Genomic DNA, 15,239 nt, shown 5'->3' with positions numbered 1-15,239 from the left:
TTCTCTGCAAGGAGCCTTCTATTTTAGAAGGTAATTTTGTTCTTCTCATTACATAATTTTTTTTTTACATAATCACACTTTTATTTAGATACATACTTAAGACCTAGGAGTCTAGTTATTGTAATCCTTGTAATTGATATTTATAATGAGTTACAAAATTGAGTTAATTATTAATTTGGTATTCGAAAGATTTAAGTACGAGCAAAAAGATCTTTACAAGATATTATCGACAAAATATTCCCTGAATAATTTAAAAATGCGATAAAAATAACCAATAAATATTATTTTTTATAAATGATAAAAAAAACTTTTGGATTTAGCAAACAACTTATCCATTTAATCTAAATTTTTGTGCCAATGTTTGAATAAATATTTAGAAGGTACACACAAAAATTTAGAGCAAAATTTAATCTCTAATTTTTTTTATTTTCCAAAAAAAAGTAGTCATTCACAATAAAAATTAAAAAAATTTAGTTGGCATAAAATTACAAAATTGAGAATAAAAATATTTTAGTTTTCTAGTGATATTTGTAAAAAATTAGATCAAAATATGATCTAAAGTCTTTTTCTAAAATATATATTTAATATTTAATTTTTTTATAATATTTTTAAATTTTTGAAAGACTTATTTATCGTTAATATTTTTGGAATTATTTTTGTCAATAATATGAATTTTGAGGTATTATTTTAATAGTTTAGTCGTTCATTAAAATAAATGTTTAAAACTAATAGCGTTTTTATGATAAAATTTTCTATACGCTATAGAGAAAGAGTGGTTATTCATTAATTTATCACTATAAAATAGTTTATTAAAAGAAAAAAATATAATCATAATTATCAGGCAATGTAAAATAAAATTTTATACTTCTCCTTCCCTAAGTCCTTTATTTTTATTTTGGTCATTTTGATTTCTATAAAATTTTCTAAAGCATTCTTAAACCTGAACTTTAAATCATTAGAAGAACAATAAGCTTATTTACCATTTAATTAATTGAATATTGATACTAGATTACTAGCTAACTCCTTAAATTTGTAGTATAAATATACTTCGATTTAAGATCTAATTCAACAGATATTAGACACTTTAGCTATATTATTCAAAGAAAACAATCACTTTGTTTAATTAGTGTTTTGTGGGCCACAATGTCATTGAGAAGAAGGGCAAAAAATAACAAATATTAAAAAAAAAAAATTGAAAGCAATCTGGGGCTGAAGGCTGAACTCTCAGGTTCGGGGCCAACTCCTCACCCTCACCTCATCGGTGTCCACGGCACATGACTACTTGAGTTACTATCATTCAGGTTTTTATTTTTAAAATTATTATTTAAATATTAAAATTAATCAATAAATTAATTACCATACAAATATATATAATTTAATTTATTTTTAATATATATTTTATATTATAATATACATTCTATTTTAGACTTTGAGTGATATATATCTAGTATAGTTGTATTATTTTTTTCTCTTTGTTAACAGAGGTAGAATAATTTTTGTTTGACAAAAAGATAAATAGGTCCTGACCTTAGGGGTGGCAACGGGGCGAGTAGGGGCGGGTTTTTGCTCTACCCGACCCGCCCCGCCCTACAGAAAACCCGCATCAAACCCGCCCCGCCCTACCCGCGGGTTGTAAAATGTTAAACCCTAACCCGCCCCTGCGGGTACCCGCCCCGCTCCTGCGGGTACCCGCCCCGCCCCTATAATTATTAAATCCAACAAATAAAATTAAATTTTAAAATTTATATAACCACCATTTATATACATAGTATAAATTAAAGTAAAAATTTATATATGATATAATATTATTAATCATTTTACTAATTATTTTATATATGTTACGTATATTATATATTAAAAATATATATATTTACATATATATTATATATACCAGGGCGGGTTTAACCTAAACCCGAACCCGCCCCCGCCCCGCCCAAGAACCCGCCCTGTTAAAACCCGCCCCGGTGCGGGGGCGGGTAATTACCCGCCCCGAGCGGGTAGGGGCGGGGTGGGTACCCGCGGGTTCGGGTAGTGTTGCCACCCCTACCTGACCTTTTGCTCCGTGAATATTTTCGTCTCTGACCATTGAAAAATACTTTTAAATTTCTGACATTCACAAAACTTGGACAGATCAGTCTCTGACAGAGGCATTTGGACGGATCAGTCCTTGACGGAGGTATTTAGACGGAAGGACTGATCTGTCCAAATTTTGCGAAGGTCAGAGACTTAAAAATATTTTTCAATGGTCAAAGACAAAAATACCCACAAAACAAAAGGTAAATAATCTATTTATCCTTTTTTCTTGTTCTTTTTCTCGAAGAGTTATAGTTTTACACTTTTACTTTAGCAATCAAATTTGACAATTTACATTGGGTGGAAAGGAGGCCCATATTTGGTGGGTCACCGGTGAACCCGATCCACACCATCATATATATAGTCAATACCTGGAACTAAAGTCTAAGGTTTATTACTTCATTATGTGCATTCTAAACTAGTTGGTTTATTAACTTGAGATTGGTCTAGTAATGTTTGATCTTTTAATCAAAATTCTGGAATTTATGTTGCAAGAATAAACAATTTTCGTTGAAGTTATTATGAGTAGTTTAATAAAGAGACTTATTGTAGTGATAATGTGCCTAAAAGAGGAAAACTCCCTGAATAGACTAACTATTGTAACTCTCTGTAAGACTTGAATTTATGAATTGAACCAATCCTTCAAGTTGCTCACTTGCTCGTAATAGACCGAAAGGACAAAAAAAAAAGGGAGACTGGTTTAAGTTGTTGATTGATTGAGGGTTGGGGTGCATAGTGCATCTTTGGCCTAGGGAATGGAGAAATATCAATTCCCCCTCCTTTCGGTTACTGGATTAGATAGACATAAAATGGTGCTAATGACTTCTCAAAATTCGCTTTTCTTTGTCCTCTTTGGTCTTAGTTTGGATATAACAACTTTTTGCCAATTCTCTTTTCATTTTGCAATTTCAAACAAGATGATAGATGAATGAAACTCTGTAAAAACAAGATCAGATGGTAAAAAGCAGGCAAGTATAAATAAATGTGATCTTTGTGGAAAAGGAGGCGACAATCGTATAGTACAATCTGAGAGGAGGATGGGTCCCATTCAGTAGCATACACATACAGGTAGGTCTACCTCTCTGCACCATAAATCAAAAGAAATATTCAATTGACGCAATGTTTAAAGACTAATGCCAATTTAACGAGTATTTAACTATTTATAATGAATGACAGAGACTACTCATTGAAAGGGGATGTACGGGTAGAGATACAGAAATGAATTGAATAATGAATAGAGTACGTACGTAGGTGAGGTGAGTGAGTCTGAAATAAAAACTAAAAAGGTACAAGTATGTATTATTGCAAGGTTTTACTCTCTTTTTTTTTTTTCCCCCACTTATTCATCTGATCGGTTTCACATGACTGTACCCGCAACCAAGCAAACTGACAAAAACCAATTTAATAAATAAACCAAACCAAACCAAACGAAACAAACTCAGCTATCTCTCCTCACTCTCTTAACTGCAACCTCCATTAACCAAAAGCAAAAACCAAACCATCCTTTGGAAAGATTTTGCTCTCTTATTTTTCGCACCCGTAACACACCCAACCATTCCATTCTCTTCTTTTCTTTTCTTTTTTTCTGAGTCTAAAAAAGCAAGCCCAGACACAGAGAGATAGTGTAGGACTGGCTCTCCCAACCATGGAAGCTTTTAGTTTGCTCAAGTACTGGCGAGGTGGTGGCGCACCCCTTCCACCTCCCTCTTCCGCCACCGCCGCCGCCGCCACTACCACCATTCTCCGTCAGCACCATAATGCAACTGACAGCGACGACGATGACGACGACGACGACGCGGACGGTCCATTCTTTGACTTAGAGTTCGCTGTTCCCGACGAAGTTGATGACCCCGAACATTCTCATGAAGACCCCAACGCCACCATTAATAAGCACTCTGACCAAGAAGAGGAAGATGAAGAAGACGACGACGACGACAACATTGAAGAATGCGAGAGAGAGTTCAAGTTTACGCTGTCTCCTTCAAGCAACGATCGAGGCGATGATCCCAACCTTTCTCTCTCTCCTTCCGACGATCTCTTCTTCAAAGGAAAGCTGGTGCAGGTGGACCCTTCCTCCTCCGAACCAAACTCCAAGCCTGCTCCTCCTCAGTTCACGGCCTCCTTGTTCAAATCCGCCACCAAATTCCGCGTCTTCAGGTTGGGAGGCCTCAACAAGAAACCCAAGGACTCCAACAATGGCGCCTCCTCCGACTCCGTTCCCAGAGAGACAGAGTCACAGCAGCAGAAGAAGCAGCAACCGTCGGAGAGAAAGCACTTCACGGTGAAGTTCAAAGTTGAAGAGGTGAAAATCATGTCTCTTTTCAGCAGAGATAACAGTTCCAGAGGTAACAACAAGAAGCACTCGAACTCGCACTCGCACAACCCGGAGGAGTCACCTTCTTCCTCTTCGGAAGAGAAGCGTTCTTCAAAGGAAGTCATGAACAAGTATCTCAAGATGGTGAAGCCACTCTACATTAGAGTCTCTCGTAGATACGGTGATAAACTTGGCTTCTCCGGCCACCTCAGCTTGAGTTCTGCTGCTGATAAACCTGCTCCGCCGCCGAGAGACACGCCGGAGAAGAAAGGATCTCCGTCTAAGGCGGCAGCGGAATCCGATGCCGGCGAGAACAGAGAAACCAACACGAAAACCGAGAAGCAGGGGAATAATGTGCATGGAGGAGGGCTTAGAGTAGTGTGCAAGCGTTTGGGAAAGAGTCGTTCGGCGTCGTCGGCGGCCGTAGCCGCTGCTCCGGCGGCTTCGGTGTCTTCGAAACGGCGTGATGATTCTCTTTTGCAGCAACAGGACGGGATTCAAGGCGCCATTATGCACTGCAAGAGATCCTTCAACGCTTCAAGAACAGGTGTTTTTCTTTAACAGTGGACCCTTATTTTGTCTCTTTCATACTCTTAAGTCTTAATTAATTAATGCTTGTTGTTAACTTTGAAACAGAAAGCGAGTGTTGTGGTGTGAGGGAGGAAGTGGCAATGGCAATGGCCTCCGCCTTGGAAGCTTCAAGGAAGTCTACAAATGAAGGCAAGGACAAAAGAAGTTGAAAATTACTGTAACCCTCTCATGTCTGTAAAAAAGTTAAAACGTTGCTGTATGCTCAATTACTTTCTTATCTCTATGTTAATTAATTAATTAATTTATTATTAATTACTATTAACTAGTGTAGTTAAGAGAGAAGGATGAGAATGAATGAATGAGGCTCTTTTGCCAATAGTTCAGTGGCTCTCTGTCTTTTTTGTTCCCTTGTTAGTGTAAACTGTAAAGCTCTTCTTTCTGAGAAAGTGAAAGAAGAATCAGATCTTTTCTCTGTGTACCTATGTTTTTCTTTTTTTTATCTTCTTATTGGCCATTTATGTATCATATTCTCTCTAATCTAACATGTCAAGTGGCTTTCTCTTCCCACTAACACCCTAGTGAGTCCGTGGGTACAAAAATTAAATTCCCTTACTTTATTTTAGTATTAGTGCCATGTTACATACTTGTCTACTTGTCTTAATTATCGCAATTTTAAAACCCGATGAATCTAATTATTAATTCTTTTAATCCGGGTGAATCAGAAGAATAAAAAATAAGCAATGCAGTTGAATTCATAAAGTCCTCAACTTTTAATATTATGGGGTATGGAGCAGCATCATAGTCATTAGAGATGATGGAAAATGCGGTCAGAGAAGTGGGAAAGACGGGGACATGAGCAGTGAAAGTAAGATTTTCTTTTCGGCTTAGTGTAAAGATATTTTGACTAAGTACCTAGCAGGGAGTGAGGGGTAAAAATGGAGTTTCGCACGGTGGGATGAAAAACAAAATAGTAAAAAGAAGTGGGGCTTCCAATTCATGTGTTTCTGAAGGGTCGCAGAAGAGAAGCAGGCATGGGAATTGGAGCTGTGTCCATTTAATGAAATTTGGTGCATCAAGTTAGTGTGTGGGCACATATGTACAATATTAATAATAATGATAATATAACATAATAAAATAAAATTGGTATAAATAATGAAATAATATAACGTTGGATGTCTAATTTGTCTCTTTGTGGTAACCATACGAATAGGTAGGAGCTCAAGATACCTCAACTAAGCTAAGCACCTGCCACGTCCTACATAAGAGGGATTTGTAAACCCCATCCTAATGCCCAGTGGGAAATGGCCCTACAACAATTACATTTTTGAGTTCATAAGCTTGTTGGGTTGGTAATTGAGGTCCCTAATTTGGACCCACTTGGGAACCATATCTTTCCCACCGCTTGCACGACATGAAATTCAGCTTTAGGAGGGGACAACACCGTAATCCAATTGGGACATATATTATAATAAATCCACAACTGGTTACTTCATTGAGTTTAATCAAAGTTAACGTTTGAGATTAATTATCTTAGAATAACTGGATAATAAGTGATCTGTATGCCGCCTAAGAGGACAAACGTGCAAGCGTAATTTGACTTTTGAGTTGTTTTGACATTTGACTTTTGAGTTGTTCACAAGTTTGTGATTCTTATTATAATATTAAATAACTAAAAAGAATATAGCTATTTGTTAAAATTATCTATGATGAAAGATTTTGAAATTATTTATAGTAAGAATAAGTTTTTCAATAATATTGTTTAACAATAAATAAAAATACTTGTTAGCCATACCCATAAATAAGCAACATGCAGTAATAAAATAAAAAATATATGTAACTTTTTCTTTTCTTGGTCTAAAACATGTAAGCTTTCGGCCGTACTATTGTTGCAGCTTCACTTTCAGGCCTAATAGCGGAATCAGACCCGGGAACCCGCGATATGTGTTACAGGCCCAGCCCATGCAATCCATCACTGTTAGTTATAGCAAAAAAAAAAAAAAAAGTCCTAACAATTTAATTAACATGATTGGTCTAACTAGCTAGCATTAACCTTAACTAACACTGAAGATGTTGAATCGAATGAGATGTGAAGTTGAGAGTCATAATGCAAGCCATCACTATGTTCTTCCTCTTGTTTACAATCTTCAATACTTGCACACAACCACTCAATTCCGCATAGCTTCTTAGTTTCGTTACACCTGAATAATTGATATTATTACTGGACCTTGCATTCACCATCACATTGAATTCTTGGATATCTCTACCCTTCACTCTCGAACCCACAATTCCCCTTTCACCAACACTTACAACCCCGTAAAGAAATTTCACTGAACTGTTATGGTAACTGAAGTGGCCATAGTTTGGGTTGATGATCATCATAGAAAAAATCATGGTCACGTTAAAGGAAGCATATGATGGTGATGATGATGAAGTGATGCTATAACCAACGTGCATCATCTTAGCTGATTTGATTTCTATCTTGGGTTCTCTAACTCTCAAAACGACGGATGCAAAACATAAACACACGCCAAAGAGGGTCACAAAGCAAGCCAAAGTGTACACCAAACATTTGCTACTTTGTTTCTTTTCTTTATGAAGTGCGAATTTGGTGATTATTTCCTCTGACTGAAACTTACTAGGCAAAACCTGTGCCATCATTTAGAAATTTCTATAAACAAAGGCAAATTATGAGAATGAGGCTGAAAAGTAGTTGGCAGAGTTCTCCGTTCTTATTAGAATTGAAGGGTTTCCTCATGTGTATATATATATATATGAAAAAAAATATATACTATACTACACTTTCACTAACTCCAGCACTTGAATTCCTTCATACATAAGCAAGAAAACATTTCACAATATTCGGGTTTTTCGTCTTCTGTTACATAGATTCTCCACTAATGAATTGCATGACGACGCACAAAGCAAAATTAAAGATCCTTCAATATAATTAACCACGTTGGATTGACGTCATTATTGTGTAAAGCCTCCATTAACTTGAAGAGGCTAAGACTGTGTTTAGAAAGCATTAGAATGAGAAAAGAATTCTATTTCTTTACTTACCAAAAAAAAAAAAGAAAAAGGATTCTATTTCTTTTATGAAATGAATTCTAATTCTATTTCAGATTTAAATTTATAATTTAGAACAAATAATTATATGAAGGAAAGGAATTGTGTGTTCTTTACTATTTTGTCTCTGTGTTTCTTTATTTGTCTTTATTTATTCATTAGGGATAATTTTAACATTTTAATCTATAATAATTATGAAATTGTAAATCAATTTTTTTTTATTTGATTTTAGTTTGAACACTAATGTGAGAATTGAAATTCTCTTAAGAATTGAAAATAACACTTTTATTATATTTCAAACGAAAGAAAAAAAATTCTTTTTTTGTGAGAATTCTATTCTCAAAGTGTTTCAAACACACACTAATAATGCTAAGTAAGCAGCCAACTTTTATGAACCTTCTTATGCTGACAATCGTTTGTTTCGGTATATATTGTTATAACAGGACAACAAATATTGATATTCTTTTAGAACAAAAAGATAATATGTGAAATTATTCGCAGCATATGTTAAATAGTCTTAAACGCTGTTTAATTAACTCTAACACGAAAGTTATATAAATTTGGTTAGTTTATCACCATAGTGTTCTAGATTAAGCAAGCAATCAAAATCAATCATCTGGCTAGTTCTTATCGTTTCGTCGTTTACTACTGTGTTACTCGTCTTTCATTAACTTCGACAAATAATGTCAAAACAAGTTTGTGTCACAATCTCATTCTAGCACATTTTTTCCAGCCTTCGAATAAATTGACCTTTCACCTTCAAATATGTAATCTCGACTTGACAATTTTCATCGATTATATCGACATCAGCCATATTTATCGAACAAGTCGTTTCTTCGATTTCAACAAAGTTTGAAGGTACTTAGTAAGAATCTATATTTACCTTTATTTTTGGTTTCTCAACAAACTTAGGTCGACCATCCTTAATTGCCTTCTGAATCAAATCCCTGAAACGTACACAATTATTAGTATGATGTCTAGGAATTTGATGAAATTTATAGAACTTTTGATTCTTGATTTTTGTTATAGAAGGCATTCGTTTAGGGAGAATGAATTGCTTGTCTTTTAATAACATGTTGAATATTTGATATGCTTTAGTCAAGTCAAAAGAATAACTTCTTTCTCCCAATAAAGAAGATTTGTCTTTTGCTAGATTAAGAGATCGACACACATAGAGAGGTTCATCTTTTAATTCAGCTGCATAAGCAGTTTTATTATTTGACTCCTCTTCACTTATGCATTTTAAAAAAGCAACTTCTTTATTAAGAAAGGATGTTTTCTCGCTTGATTCAAATTCGTCTTTTTTTTATTCAGTTTCTCAATTTGCTAAACCTTGTCAGCTAATTGAGCTAATTCGAGGAACTGCTGATTCACCAGTTTCTTTGGAATAGAAAAGTCGAGACTATTGATAGCCATTTTGACTACTTCCAGTTCCAGAATAGGAGTAAAATATTTGTTCCTCATATTCTTAAAATATATTAAATAGTCGTTGATTGACTCAGACTTTTCTCCCTTGATTGTGAACAGATCAGTCAAAATTACCTTCATTCCTCCTTTAAAGAATTGATCATGAAAGCCTCTTTCTAATTATACCCAAGTATTGAGTTGGGCTGCAAGTTTGAAAATCAAATAAAAGAATCTTTTGTTAAAGAAGAGGGGAAGTATTTCATTTTCAAATATTCATTGCTTGTCAATTCCCCTATTTCTACCATATAACGAATAATATGCTCGACTGTCAACTCTTCACTTTCTCCTGAAAAATTAGTGAGAGATTTTGGAGCTTTTATGCCCTTTGGGCTTTGGCAATTCAGTTTGCAAGACATAGTTAGGAAAAGGAGAAATAAAATAGGGTTGTTTAGTTATTCTTATATTGAGGTCAGCTCGATTCAATCAACAGCTTAAGTAATATTTTGTCCATAAGTCTGGGTATCATTGTTAGCTCTAGCTCCATAACTGCTTTTCAACTTATTTTCTACGTGCTGAAATTCTCAACTTCGACTTCGACTCTACTTATGCTGAACTCTTCTACTTTGACTCTCCTGCTAGCTTTGACAATTTTCGACTTTAACGCTCTTGTACCATCTTTCTTCGACTTCGACTTGCTCGCATCTGCATCTGTTACTAGTTCCGACTCTTCAGATCGATACAATATGTATTCGAAATTCTATAGTCGAAACTCATCTAAGTCGAGGAAACTATCTAGCACCAACAAATTTCGGCAATCGTCGACGTCGGCTCTTCTTTCTTAAGTCTGCACCTTCGAAATACCCTTCAACTTAATTTTCAACTTAATATAATCTATTATCGAGATTTATTTCAGTATCAAAAACTCATTCCAAAAGTCAAACTACTTCTCTTATTAGTTTCACCTAGTTATTTAAACAGACACAATTCTTATATCGACTTTCAAAAGGTCGATATTTACGTGAGTCAAAATATCAATTTTAAGTGCCAACAACTACAATTTAGAAAAGGGGCACTCTATTAAACAGATTGAAATTTGTATAGAAAGATAATATAAATTTTTTTTATAATTATTTTTTATTATTTTATTAATGTTCAAAATGTGAATCCTAGTTTTTTCCATCTCTCTTTCATCCCATAAAAAAAAATCTATAAACTTATATTTTTGCATGCAGAGGAAGAGTTTAGGTTTGAGAGGTGACAGACTTTCCATAAATAATTGATTTTATTTTATTGGTTTAATTATTCTTTTAGTCCCTATAGTTTCACAAAATTTTTAATTAGGTTCCTATATTTTTTTTCCTTTTAATTGAGTCCTTGCACCAATTTTTTTTTTAATTGACTCCCGATACTTTTTTTCCTTTCATTTAAGTCTCTGCACCAATTTTTTTTTAGTTAGGTCCTTATACAATTAAGCAAATTATTACCAAGAGAGACCTAATTGAAAAAAAATTTGATACAAAAATTTAATTAAAAAAAATATAAGAATCTAATTAAAAATTTTGTAAAATTATAAGGACCAACAAAGTAATTAAACCTATCTTATTTTATTTTATTTTATTTTATTTTTACCAAAAATAGAAAAACTCGAACCCGCAACTTTTTAGATGAATATGAAAAAATTATGCCATTTGAGTTATAATTTATTGGCAACTTATTTTATTTTTAACAAAAAGAAGTTGCGCAACGTATCTAGCAAGTTTCTGAGATAATTAGATATTACGTTATTACATTAATTTCAAAGTAATTAACTAGCTCATAAAGAAAATCGACAAAACAAGGCATCACATCACATCATCAACGTCGACTTCAGTTTTATCAAATTTATGTGCATGTACAATTATTTAACTTTCTTCTAAATAAATAAAGGATAAATTATCTATGATATATTTAATAATTATCAAATAAAATATATTATGTCATTATAATTAGTATTAATTTTTAATTTAATTTGAGCTTTAACAATTAATCTAATTAATTATGATAAAATCATTTTAGTTTCATATTTATAAAATCACACAAGTTTTATATTAATCCCATTAACTACAATAGAATTCAGTTAATTCATCCTTATTCAATTAATATCTTATCTATTTTTTTTATTTTAAATTTGTGTTCTACTGTTGATCCTTATATATATATATATATAATGATGAGTTTCAGACAATAGTAATAATGTGAGTGTAGAATATATATAATTTCTTCTACCATTTTTCTTCTTTATTTCTAAACGGTGGTGTTTGGTTATTATATTTTCTTGTTCGTGATTCTATTCTCGGAGTAACTAACTTCATATCTACAAGTACTGAAATTAAAATGAACATAACATCTAATAATTTTAAATTTATCTCTTTCTTAATAATTTTAAATTCCAATGATGATACAAAAGAGTACATATAAATAAAAGCAACCAAAACTACACTTCTTTTTTGACTTAAAATTTTTCTAGTGAAACAAAAAGGTAGAAGTAACAAAAGTCTCTAAATAAGAAAGCTTAGTTATTGTTGAGTTTAATTTGATTTTAGTCAAACAAATGATGATAAACATTGTTGGGTTAAAAGCTCAATATTATTTAATGTGTGTTTTATTATTGTAGGCCCATTACTCATTTCACAGTTAAATAATGTAGCTGATTTATTCCAATTCTCTTGGTGCTTCAAGTTAATGCACAAGTCCAAAGCATTTTAATATAGCACAGTTCAGCAAAATAAAAGGATATGCATTTGATAAAAGAAAAAGGATAGCTAGCAGGACAGCGGGAAGAAAAAAGAAATAAACAACACAAAAAGGACAGCCCCACTACTCCAAGGACATCAGTAAAGCAACATTCAGATCATGGGTGAGCAAAACACAAACTTACAAAAAGTAAAAGCAGCAATGCAACTCCTCGGACAGCAGGGGTAATGGAGCAAAAGAAAAAGGTAGTGCATGCCAAGAAAGAAAGCAAAACCAAGGACAGAAGAGGTGGTGGATGGGTTCCTCAACCAGCAAAATTAGTGGAGCAAAATGAAAAAGAACTGTATGCTAGCAGAGATAGCTCCAACGGGTAGCTGGTACAAGAAATGGAAGAGGAAAAATTGAAGGGCAAGCTGAAGACATATAAGAAGCCTCACTCCAACATTTGAGAGCAAGAAAAAGAGAGAAAATTCAGAGCATCATCTATTCACACTTGAGCTGAATTCTTTTTCTTCTACCAGTGCTTAATTTCTGATTTTCTTTGTTATGGTTATCTTGTGTCATCTTGTGTATTGAGAAAATGCTGAATATATGAGTGAAAAAGCCAAGAGAGAAAAGGCAAGAGTGATGCATGTAAAAGCCACTGAAGTTCTGTGTATTTGAGTTGTTGAACTAGGATTAGTTTCGCTTGCCAAGTTGGGTTATCACTTGGTGAGTTTGAATCTGTGTAGATTCTCCTTCCAAGTTGGGACAACACTTTGGGTTGCTAAGCTTTGGTGAAGAAAGCTTAGAGGTAGATACTAGTTGAATTAGGGAGTAATTCAATAGTATTAGTGAATGTAATCAGTGGATTATAGTGAAAATTCTACCATGGTTTGTGGTGGAGACTGGACGTAGGATTCATTGCACTTAAAATCCGAACCATGATACATGCTGGTCTCTGTCTCTTCTTCCCTTCTCTTTTTTTGTTTCTACACATGAGACAAAACGAAAAAATCTCCTGAAAATTCTGCTTTCGCGAAAATAGAGCTTGAAAAGTTAATTTTAAGCAAACTTGATTCAACCCCCCATTCTCAAGTTTAATCAGAACCATCAATTGGTATCAGGAGCAAGGTCTCAAGGAGTCAAGTTTCACAGCTTGGAGTAAAGATCCATGGCCAACAATATGAGTCCTAACATCATGGCGTTCACTCTCACTGAAGGGCAGTCGAATAATAGACCACCTATTTCAATGGCAGCAACTATTCCTACTGGAAAGAGAGAATGAGAATTTTCGTGCAGTCAATCGACTACAACATTTGGAAGATTATTCTCAACGGACCAGACGTTCCAAATAAACAAAATGCTGATGGAGAAGTTGTGGCGAAGGAAGACAATGAGTGGACAGAGGAAGAAAAGAAGAAGGTTGAACTCAATGCAAAGGTAATCAACCTGATACACCGTGCAATCAGTTTTGAAAAATACAGAAAAGTGTGAAGGTGCAAGACGACCAAAGAGATATGGGACAAGCTCAGACTCACCTATGAAGGCACTAAACAAGTAAGGGAGACTAGAATTGATATGCTGATGAAGGAGTATGAAATGTTCAGCATGAAGGAGGAAGAGAGCATCGATCAAATGTTCGAAAGGTTCTCAATAATCATCAACAATCTGGATGCCATGGGGAAGAGCTATTCCAAAGAAACTTTAGTAAGGAAGATTCTGAGGAGTCTTACTAAAAAATGGGAAGTAGAAAGCGCAGCCATCTCTGAAAGGAATGATTTGATCAAAATCACCTATGATGAGCTAAGAGGCAAGCTGCTGGCCTACAAAACTACTCACATGTCTCAAGACAAAGATACAAAAAGAAAAGTGTAGCATTGAAATCAAGAATGACAGCCAAAGAAGAAGAATCTGATGACAGTTTCTCAGATGAAGAAATGGTGCTCTTTGCAAGAAAAATGAGAAGACTACTAAGATTCAAAAACAAAAACAAAGGAAGTTCTTCATCCAAAGACTTCAAGAAAGATCAAGCCAAGTTCATATGTCACCACTACAAGGAACCAGGTTACTTCAAGTCAGATTGCCCTCAACAAAAGAAAGGCGAAAAATCAAAGAAAGAAAAAAAAAGTGATGATGGCAACATGGAAAGACTTGGAGAACGACACCAGCTCTGAAGACTCAGATCAAGAGGCTCAACTATGCTTGATGGCAGATCACGATGATGAAGATGAGGTAGATCTCTCTGACCTATCTATTGATGAATTACACTACATTATCAAAGACATTACTGTGAACTCTAAGAAACTCTTAGATAAATATGCTAAATGCACGAAAGATAATGAAGCATTGAGAGTTGAAAATGATCTTTTAGTAGAAAAGATAAAGGCAATCGAAGTTTGTGATGAATTTTCTTTAAAAGAAGAAAACAATGCTTTAAGAGGTGAATTAAATAAATTCAAACTCAAGCATACGGTTACCGCCTCCATTGATTTGATTGCTGAAAATAAAAGGCTAAATGAACAAATTAAGAACCTGAATGAAGACTTAGCAAAATTTGCTCAAGGTTTCCAAAACCTTGATAAATTACTTGCTTGTCAAAGATTTGGCAGTGAAAAATCTAGACTTGGATTCAAAGAGGAAAGCAAGGCTATTTTCAAACAAAAAGTTAAAAAATCTGAAACTTCCTCTTCCAAAATTTTCAAACAAAAAATTTTCAGCAAGCCTAAAAAATCAGTAAGCAAGAACCATTGCTACAAGTCCAATAGAACAGGTCATGATCCTTAACAGTGCTTCATCTTTCTAAGGTCTTTCGGTAATGATAGTAAATTATATAAAGTTGTTCATGATTTTAATGCTCTTGGGCAGCCAAGAAGATTTCACATCAAAGGATCCAAATGGATTTGGATACCTAAGGTTAGTTGAAGAACATGCAGGTTTGTCTTACATCCAGAAGAAATTGGACATGTGGTATCTTGATAGTGGATGTTCAAGGCATATGACTGGAAATGATACTTTCTCATTAAACTCAACAAGTATGATGGAGGATTTGTCACTTTCGGAGATAATGGTAAAGGTAAAATAATTGCCATTGGTAAGGTTGGCAAAGATTTTTCTACTTTCATTGATAGTGTCT

The 15,239-nt window shown here is 34.1% G+C and overlaps 2 protein-coding genes across 2 annotated transcripts; one reads left to right on the top strand and one right to left on the bottom strand.

Annotated features, from left to right (window-relative positions):
- The first annotated feature begins 3,507 nt into the window (after window positions 1-3,507).
- On the top strand, window positions 3,508-5,393 carry LOC107643101 (putative membrane-associated kinase regulator 2). The gene is made up of 2 exons (XM_016346665.3): window positions 3,508-4,934; window positions 5,024-5,393. Exons 1-2 carry the CDS (start codon window positions 3,719-3,721, stop codon window positions 5,125-5,127), a joined length of 1,320 nt encoding a protein of 439 aa, XP_016202151.1. The 5' UTR covers window positions 3,508-3,718; the 3' UTR covers window positions 5,128-5,393.
- A 1,580-nt stretch (window positions 5,394-6,973) lies between these two features.
- LOC107641722 (Late embryogenesis abundant (LEA) hydroxyproline-rich glycoprotein family) lies at window positions 6,974-7,632 on the bottom strand. The gene has a single exon (XM_016345193.3). It carries the CDS (start codon window positions 7,574-7,576, stop codon window positions 6,974-6,976), a length of 603 nt encoding a protein of 200 aa, XP_016200679.1. The 5' UTR covers window positions 7,577-7,632.
- Between the last annotated feature and the right edge of the window lie 7,607 nt (window positions 7,633-15,239).

Source organism: Arachis ipaensis, chromosome B5 (assembly GCF_059453495.1).
Source record: "Arachis ipaensis isolate K30076 ecotype BB chromosome B5, ASM5945349v1, whole genome shotgun sequence".
Taxonomy (NCBI): Eukaryota; Viridiplantae; Streptophyta; class Magnoliopsida; order Fabales; family Fabaceae; genus Arachis; species Arachis ipaensis.
This window is presented reverse-complemented; position numbering and strand designations above follow the sequence as displayed.